This window comes from Zingiber officinale, chromosome 8A, assembly GCF_018446385.1.
Source record: "Zingiber officinale cultivar Zhangliang chromosome 8A, Zo_v1.1, whole genome shotgun sequence".
Classification (NCBI taxonomy): Eukaryota; Viridiplantae; Streptophyta; class Magnoliopsida; order Zingiberales; family Zingiberaceae; genus Zingiber; species Zingiber officinale.
In genome coordinates this window covers 10,591,759-10,600,774 of record NC_056000.1, presented here as the reverse complement: position 1 = coordinate 10,600,774, position 9,016 = coordinate 10,591,759, and the positions used below count along the sequence as shown (strand labels likewise).

At 40.9% G+C, this 9,016-nt stretch overlaps 1 protein-coding gene across 1 annotated transcript; it reads left to right on the top strand.

Annotated features, from left to right (window-relative positions):
• Positions 1–2,067: 2,067 nt before the first annotated feature.
• On the top strand, positions 2,068–7,433 carry LOC122012382 (auxin response factor 2-like). Its single transcript, XM_042568897.1, has 10 exons — positions 2,068–3,084; positions 3,175–3,231; positions 3,298–3,480; positions 3,628–3,712; positions 4,374–4,464; positions 4,544–4,708; positions 4,957–5,076; positions 5,158–5,233; positions 6,153–6,315; positions 6,403–7,433. The coding sequence occupies exons 1-10, from the start codon at positions 2,782–2,784 to the stop codon at positions 7,194–7,196; spliced, it is 2,037 nt and encodes a 678-aa protein (XP_042424831.1). The 5' UTR covers positions 2,068–2,781; the 3' UTR covers positions 7,197–7,433.
• The last annotated feature ends 1,583 nt before the right edge of the window (positions 7,434–9,016 follow it).

Here is a 9,016-nt window from a genome sequence, read left to right as displayed (position 1 = left end):
GGATGATGATATCAGCCCAAGCAACACAAGGAACTTATGCAATCCCACTATGGCAAAAAATTAAAAACAAGGAATTATCAATTTACAATCATGGGGAACGACAAAGAAAGGAACTCTAGCAAATGTATATCACGCTAAAACAGTTGGTCTTCAACCATGCAATTGGGATACTATAGCATTTGTTCTTACTGAGACTAGTAAGTTGCTCAATGCACCAAGACAATTTTTTTTTCTCTCTAAACCGAACTAAACCATTTCTAAAACCAAGTCAAAGCAAGAAAAACATGCAATCATAAATTCATAACTCAGAGTCATCGACAAAGATAACAAAATTTGGTTTAAATGGAATAACATCTTTTAAGAAGCAATGGAAGAGATAGGTCCTAGTCCCACCAGCACGGTTAGCTATGGTGCCTGTCGCCACCAGCTAAACAAGGGGGACACAAAGCACAAATCCAACAAAGCAGACAGGCGGAAAGGCTTCGCCCTTGGTGCAGGCTGAGGGGTCCCAGCATACATAACCTACCCACTGTGATGATGGTGATGATTCCTACCTCTACCCCCTCAAGTTTCCCTCGTCTAGATGATTTTGATTTGCTCTAAGCCTAAGGAAAAGGTAAATTAGGGATTTGAGTGCGTAGGTGGTCTCCTCTAAAGCGGTGAGGCATTTCTGCAAACACCTCAGGGGAAAAGTTAGTGGGCCTGGAGAGAGGCGCTGCTCAATGGGTGTCATTCCTACCGAAGCAAGCATCTAGGTTTAACCAGAGATGTGTTACGCTGCCACTGCTGTGGAGGAGGGATCCGGCTTATCCGGGGGATTTATTGGCACCGTGCCAAGAGCCAAGGATGGGCTACACAATTATTGAGGCGCGACAGGGCTAGAGACTCTCGCCTGCTTCCGGCCCCATTGCTCGCACAGATGAGCTGTAGGGCATTGACGGAGGGGAGAAAGACGTCCGTAGTACGTACCTGGACTGGTATCGGCGGCCGGCCCTCGCGGCGGAATTCTCCGGATGAGGCGGTCGCTGGCAGTCGGTGGCGGTGCCGTCCCGGCCGACTTTTCTTTCCAACTGTAGGGGAATATTATATGGCCACAAAAAATTCTAATCCAACGGTTCGCATGAAATTGATATACTGGGAAGCTTTTAAAAACATAATTACTCTCATAAAGTTCTTTTTATTTTCTCTAAAAAACTAATTATGTGATAGTCTCTGTCTAATTCTACATGAATTATAAAATAATCATTCTCGAAATTAAAAACGTCAACAGTATCAGAAGACCTCAAGCAAACCATGTGGATTTGTTTTTCAAATACACTGAATGAACAAGTAATGGTCCCAACGTCAAGCCTTTCAAATGCATTGTAGCTATTTATTAAGGACCACCACTGCTTCCCAAACCTTAATTGCATACTGTGATAATGATATCAGGCTTGTTCTTTCGTTTTGAGCTTTTTGTTTAAAAAAAAAATCTTAGATATTTTCTATATAATAATATTAGTTTCAAAAAAATAATATGTACAGACAAAGAATTTTAGAAAAATACTTAGGGATACACATCTACTCGTAAAAAATAAAAATGATAGCCATAAATTTATATTAAATTTTATCTCTGTACATATATGATTACTCTGGGTTTCATCACAAATTCCCATTTCCTCACAAGTACGAGATTTACAAAGTTATTAGCATAATTAAATTTGCCAATCTTTTCACGTTCTATCTGAAAGGTATGCCTCGCCAAACTGTCTGTACTTTCTTCGTGTTTGATTCATCTGGCATGCTTCGTGCACGTGAGACTGCAAGTTCAACGAGGATGAGGGCTGAACTGTAACCCCACCAGGCCACCATGCACGTCCAAAGCTGGCCCTCCCTGCTGCAGCCTGCAGCAACAGCAGCAACAAAGAGAACAGTGGGTGGTGATGCATAATTTGACGACCAAATTAGCCATTATTGTATTGTTTTTTTCTGATATGCAACTGCGCATGTAGTAGGGCCGCTGTGTCCTACAAAAGAGGGGTGACAGGAGAACAGAACAGGCATGGAGGAGCAATAATGGACACATTGCCCGTGGAGGAAAGAACCTACGCCCTGACGTCTTGTCATCTCATCATCAACCAGATTTATCTACCTTCTCCCGGAAGTCGAGATAAAACAGGGCATAAATTGCACTTGTGCTTTAGTAAACAGAGGTCGCTCAACCGCTCACCGTGGCGTTTTCGGCCCAAAGAAAGCGCGCCCCGGCAGCTCTGCTGCATCTCACCCTCTCTCCTGCCCCCGGTGCAGGTGTTGCAGAACGACGCAGTTCGACCGATAAAAGCGAGGAGAAAGTGTGAAACACTGCTGCGTCTCTCTCTCTCCTCTTCATTTGCCAACCGCAAGTATTGACACGGTGCCTGCGTTCTGCTGCTGCAGCAGATGACGACTTCATCGCTGCGACAGCAAGCCCATATGGGAAGAGAGAGACACGAGAGTTATGAAGGTCGGAGCTGCAGGGGGGTACGGTTTGCGGCATGGCTCGCTTTTGACTCGTTTTCTTTTGGAAAGGCTGATGAATGACTATAGAATAACCTTATAGAAATTAGAGAAGAAGAGTTGGAAAGGGCAAAAGAAAGTTTTTTTTTTTCTGTATCTTGTTTTCTTCTCCTCTCGCTCTCCCGCGCTGGCCTTCTTCAGGCCTTTACGCGTCGCTTGGCAATTCCTGTAATCTTATTTGCTACTTGCTTCCTTGGGTAATACGCATCGCGCAGCTTTGAATAGCCATCTCTGGGTGGCGAGTGAATGGGGATCGATTTGAACACGATCGAGGGGGACGAGGAAGAGGAGCCGGAGCAAACGGCCCACTATGCTCCTCCGTTGCTCCCGGCGCCCGAGGCGGAAGAGACGCCGATGTGCCTGGAGTTGTGGCACGCGTGTGCCGGGCCACGGATATGGTTGCCAAAGAAGGGGAGCCGAGTGGTATACTTGCCGCAAGGCCACATCGAGCAGCTGGAAAACCTAGACGGCGGCGGAGGCGGAGGCAGGATCTGCGGTGGAAACTTGCCGCCTCATATCTTTTGCCGCGTGGTCGGCCTCAAGCTCCATGTCAGTTTTTCTTCTCTCATCTTGCATCCATTACTTTAGAATTCTCCCCCGTTCTTGCGGGGTCTCATTTGGGGGCTTCCATGGACGCAGGCCGATAGCGATACAGACGAGGTCTATGCCCAGCTATGTCTCGTTGCGGAGAGTGAGGTAGGCGTTTTTAGCCGGGCGTTCAAACTTCTCCAGTTGTATTTTATCTGAAAAATTTTTTATCAGGATTTTGAACAAAGATTGAAGAAGGGTCTGGTTGAGGATAATGAGGTAGAACAGAATGTGGAATTTGGGAGCAGACCCTCTATTCCCCACATGTTCTGCAAGACGCTCACTGCCTCTGACACTAGCACTCATGGAGGGTTCTCTGTACCACGGCGAGCTGCTGAAGACTGTTTCCCTCCCTTGGTAACAATCATCACCTTCACTATCTCTGATTTAGAGCGTCTACTTTGCAGCAGATGCTTCAGTCAGTCAGATTTAGTGACCTTGTTGTTTTGGTACTCTGTCTTTGGCAAGGCTGACATGTTTTTAACTAGTGTATATTGTTTCTAGGATTATAAGTTGCAGAGGCCTTCCCAAGAACTTGTTGCCAAAGATGTGCATGGTACGGAGTGGAGGTTCCGGCATATTTACAGAGGCAAGCTAAGCAAATCTTCTTTCTTTGAGACTAGACTGTCACTTGCTTGCTGGTTTCTGAACTTCTGATGAGTTGCACATAATCCTTTTAGTCTTTGTATTTAAATTTCTGGCTAGTTTGAATAAACTTGTTTTGTGCTTGTTGTCTCCCAATTCGTTGAACAGTTATTCACTCAAGCTTTTATTGAGAGATTATAAGCGCAGATACATCTACATACAAAAAAATCCACTCCATAGTGACACATTCCCAGAGACAATGAACACCAACTAGAAGAGCACCTATCATGCTTCTACGCGTTAATCGGTTTCAGAAAACTCCAGCACTGTGCCAGAACCATCAAAATTTGGTGCATCTGCCAACAAACTCTGTCGAGATAACATAAATAAGACTTCCTTAACTTCTGTCACAAAGGAATTTGTCAACATAGGAGACAGACCACCCATTTAGTAGGAAAAAAAACAGTTAGAATGATTCCCATGATAAACAAAGCCATTAAGTTATTGTTTTGCATTAGCTCACCAGGACACTTTACTAGGTCATCGCAATATCATTCCAGTCAGCTATATGAACTAAATATGGATCGTGCACAAATACAACTGCAGTTTGAAAAAAAAAAAATTGATATTTAATGCTAAAGAAAATTCAATTGTGTGCCTTGTAGGTCAACCCCGTAGGCATCTTCTTACAACTGGATGGAGTGCCTTCGTGAATAGGAAAAAGCTCATCTTGGGGGATGCAGTGTTGTTTCTTCGGTAGGCACAGTCAAACTGATACTATGGTCTTCATAATCATGATCTATTATGAAAACGAGATTGCTCTTCATGTGACTAGTGGTAATGATGGAGTGCTCAGATTGGGTGTCAGAAGAGCAACCCAATCCAAAAGCAGCATTAATGCTTTAGCACATATCAGTAGGAACTTGAATCTAGCTACCCTTGCAGTCGTTGCTGATAGTGTCCCCGCAAGGAAAATCTTCCACATCTACTATGATCCAAGGTATGCTTGGTTGCACGATAATTTTGTATACAAAAGGCATTGTTTCTAAGAATATCTTATCATCTTAGGTTCACATATAAAGGAACTTTCCAGTTATCTTTAAGATCAATATCTAGTAGTGATTCACTTTTATGTACTATTTGGCACATCATGTCTTTGTTTATTTTCCATGAATGACAGCTTCTTAGATGATGAACAAAAAATGTAGGATGTCATGCTTCTTCCTAAAGATTGTTCATATCCTGCAGGGGAAGTTCATCAGGTTTCATAGTTCCATATTGGGCATTTGCGAAAAGCTTCAACAATCTTATTTCTGTAGGAATGAGATTTAGAATGATTTGTGAAAGTGAAGAAGCTAGAGATAGAAGGTTTGAAAAAAAAAAACCTCTGACATTCATAATCAGAATCAAAGTTGAAATGAATTGAATCATTCATTTACCTGCTTAAAGGTCTACGGGACTGATAACTGGGATCAATGAAGTCGACCCTGTAAGGTGGCCTGGTTCCAAGTGGAGGTGTTTGTCGGTATGCTTATATATCTATCCTTTTGTTCTTGCACCGAATAAATCTTTATTTGTTTTTAAGAAATAGTAGTGCAATGTTAATTTGCCTGTTTTCTAGAAATAGTAGTGCAATGTTGGTATCTCACCAATTCAGAGAATTAGCATCCAGTACATTTAGCATTATCAATTCTTTCCTGCTCTCTTATGTATAAAATAGTCATGCAATTGTTTAAGAGCACACAAGTATAGTTCTTCCTTTATACCTGTTGCAATGTAATGAGGACAAGTTATTAGGGTTATTTTTCCTTGGTAGTCCCTTGACCTTGATGTAGAGTACTATTAGTTATTTTTCCTTGGTAGTCCCTTGACCTTGATGTAGAGTACTATTATTATTCTTTTGACATTTACACCCCTAAGGTTGATATATTTAGAGTTAAATCCTATTGTATTTACAATTTGGTTCTCGCTACTTGCCCATAAGAGGTGAGGACCTGCTTAAACTCTTTAGTTACACAAGGCACTACAGTTAGCTATAGTAGGCGCTAACCTTTAGTTTTGGCTTATGATTGGTGCTACCCTTTAATCATGGCTTATGATAGGCGCTACCATTCATCTAGGTGCTATGCTCTTTTTGTTCGTAGTGAGTAATGCTACCCTTCAGTTATACTAGGTGCTATGTTTTAGTTATAGTAGGTGCTGCCCTTTAGTTATGGTAGATGATACTTTTTTTTAAAAAAAGAATCCAGCAGGTATTTTGTTGCAGTAGCCGCAATGCTTTAGTACTTTGAGATTCAAACAGAACACATGTCAAGTGACCAAATTTTGTGCAAAAAGGACCTTTACACAAGTTCTATCCACTTCTAAGCAATTTTGGAAGCCAAACTCTCTTCAATGGTTATCTACTTCATTTTTACTTGATGATGTCCTTTGCAAATGTATAGGTAAGTTGGGATGATGATGGAGAAGTTGGCCAACGCAGTAGGGTATCTCCATGGGAAATTGAACAAACTGGTTCAGTTCTAGGTTCCATCAGCCTGTTAACGGCAGGCTCCAAAAGGGCCAAAATCGGTCTTCACCTTCCCAGTATGGATTATCGGGTTCCAAGTAGGTCTTTAGTGTGTGATGAAAGCCTAGTCACCAAAGGCTAATCTGTATCTTATTTATTTCTAATCTTTGCCCAATTGTCTGCAGAAGGAAATGGGTGTCTAGACTCTAGGAAATATGCAAGTTTCCACAAGGTCTTGCAAGGTCAAGAATTTACAGATAACAGAACTCTCAATCATACTGGTGCGATAACTCCTAGTGCTGAGGTTGGAGTTGCTCAATACGCAGAGGAAGATGCATGTACAGCTGCTGCAAACAGCTCTAAGATAAGTGCATCTGCACCAAGAGGAATCTTCAGAATGCCACTTGGGAATTCTGAGTATCCTTTTGTTTGCACAGGCTTTAATGAACCTATTGGGTTCCAAAAGGTCTTGCAAGGTCAAGAAATTTTCTCACAAGCTCCTCGCCTCCTTGGAGTTCCAACTGGTTCTCATCTGAGGGACGGAGCCTACTGCACGTTTGATGGTGCTCTTACATATCACAGTCAGAGCAAATTACCTGATGCATCTGCCCGATATGTTACTATTGGTCAACATTCTTTACCAACAGTTCAAGCATCTTCTCCATCATCTGTGCTTATGTTTCAAGAAAGAAAGTCCAAGAATTCATTGGTGAAATCTGCACCTAGCATGAAATGTCAAGATAGTGGTAGTGATGGCATCTACTTTGCCAAGCCAAATGGCTCAGATAGCTTCCATAGAGATGCAAACTTTCTGTTTTGGCCTCAAAGTATGAGTTTTCCTTTTGACAACCAGCAGCATCAAGTGGTAAAAGTTGATGCACCGCTATCAAATTGCAAGCTGGGTTTGGGGACTGAGCAGATAGCCAACCCGAATGGTTGCAAGCTATTTGGTTTTTCCTTGACTGACACGATTCCGTAGCTAATGTAGTTGATAAAGACCAACCAGCCTCACCGTCTACTCATTCAAGTTTGATGCCTCAAATTCCTGTGAAAACTTTTGTGTGGCAGTCATACTTGATTAAGCACTATGCTGAATATGTTGTTCCATTTTAGGGCTTTGATTTCTCGAGGTAATCTCAGTGTTGTAAGAAGTTATATCTGGTAGTTGCATTTTGAAACTGGCATCCGACTTAATTCCACAAAGAATCTTCCGATATCCAGTTTCTCTATCTGAGAAAGAACAGCATTTTGCGTAGGTTTATCCTTAGCAGTTAAAAAAGCTGAATTCTAGGAAGAAAGTTGTTTTAAAATGTCTCTCAACTCTCCAAGACACCTCAGAAATGCCTATTTCTGGGGTATCTCAAGTAACGTTTAGTTTGGCTAAGATGATCTTGTTTCCAGCTAATTATTTACTCAACTGTTGAAATCTGGATCATCTAGATTTTGAACTGCTCAGTAATTGAGCTCTTGCTTTAAGTTAATTTATGGATCATGCTGAGCTCTTCCTTGTTTAGTTTTGTGCTTTTGAGAATGGATTCAAATATTTCTTCTTTGTTAACCAAATTCCTAGAATTTTTTATTCTTGTAAAAATGTCCTTCAAGATTTAGAAATCCCGGGGAATATAAATTGACTCGTGTTTGCAAGAAGCATTTTGACAAGATCGAGTCTACAAAATCTCAAAGATCTTGAGATCTAAATAGAGGAAAAATGATATGTTTAAGGGAGTTTACAAAATCTCAAAGATCTTGAGATCTAAATAGAGGAAAAATGATATGTTTAAGGGAGTTTACAAAATCTCAAAGATCTTGAGATCTAAATAGAGGAAAAATGATATGTGTAAGGAAAAAAAATTCAAGGAAAAATTCAAGGATAGACATATAAAGTGATGAGGTCCATAAAAAGTGAAATGGTGGGTTATGACTTTATGTGTCTATCCTTGAATTTTTTCTTGAGTTTTTTTTCTTGAGCATATCATTGCTCCTAAATAGTCTTCATTTTAATGTTTCCAAATTCGTAGTACTCTCTTTTGAAAATAGGGATGAAGGGTTAAGAAATTCCGTTGATTATCATTGCGAGTAAACTATGACACAGTAAACTCGATACTCTGATATCACTGTTAGAGAAAATTAAGAAGAGGACAAGATGAACAAGTGGAACATAATAATCTTTTACACTTAAATTAAATCATAAAACATGTAGTCTGTTTATAAGTTTCTACATAACTCATTACAATCTACTAATTCCATAATTCACTCTACTAACTTAACTACCCTACCCCACTACTATCACTCATTATCACCTTATTAATTACTGACTCAATTGTTAATTTTAAGTAATTTATCAACACCGTCTCTCCTAAATCCTAATGCCGATTTCACCGAGGGACGTCCTCCCTCGTCTTCCTCCTCGCCCTCCCATCCCCGCTCCCTGCCTCTCCCCTTCATGGAGTGTCTCCGCTAGGTCAATGATTCTGCTCCCGCCTCGCCTCCCCTTCTGTGATTGTCCTGATGGAACTGACGAACCCGGTTCGCTCCCCCTTAACTCCTTATTGCTTTGGCTTTTTGCTTGATTTATGCCTCTTTTTTTGCTTCTTTCTTTGTCTTTTGTGTTGACCATTCTAGCATGAAACAGTTGTGCAACTATATTACTTGGGCATTTGTGTTAATTATTTCCTGGAATGATGGAGAGCAAGATGGATAAAATATATAGGAATAATGAAAGATACAGTGGATATATGAGGTTTAACTTTCAAATTATTCCCTGTTGGACATAAACAATCTAATATCGGAGATTTATGA

Coding starts and splice junctions, on each gene's coding strand:
- LOC122012382 (XM_042568897.1), top strand. CDS start 2,782: ATGGGGATCGATTTGAACACGATCGAGGGGGACGAGGAAGAGGAGCCG. Junction 3,085..3,174: donor TGGTCGGCCTCAAGCTCCAT/GTCAGTTTTTCT, acceptor CCATGGACGCAG/GCCGATAGCGATACAGACGA. Junction 3,481..3,627: donor AAGACTGTTTCCCTCCCTTG/GTAACAATCATC, acceptor TATTGTTTCTAG/GATTATAAGTTGCAGAGGCC.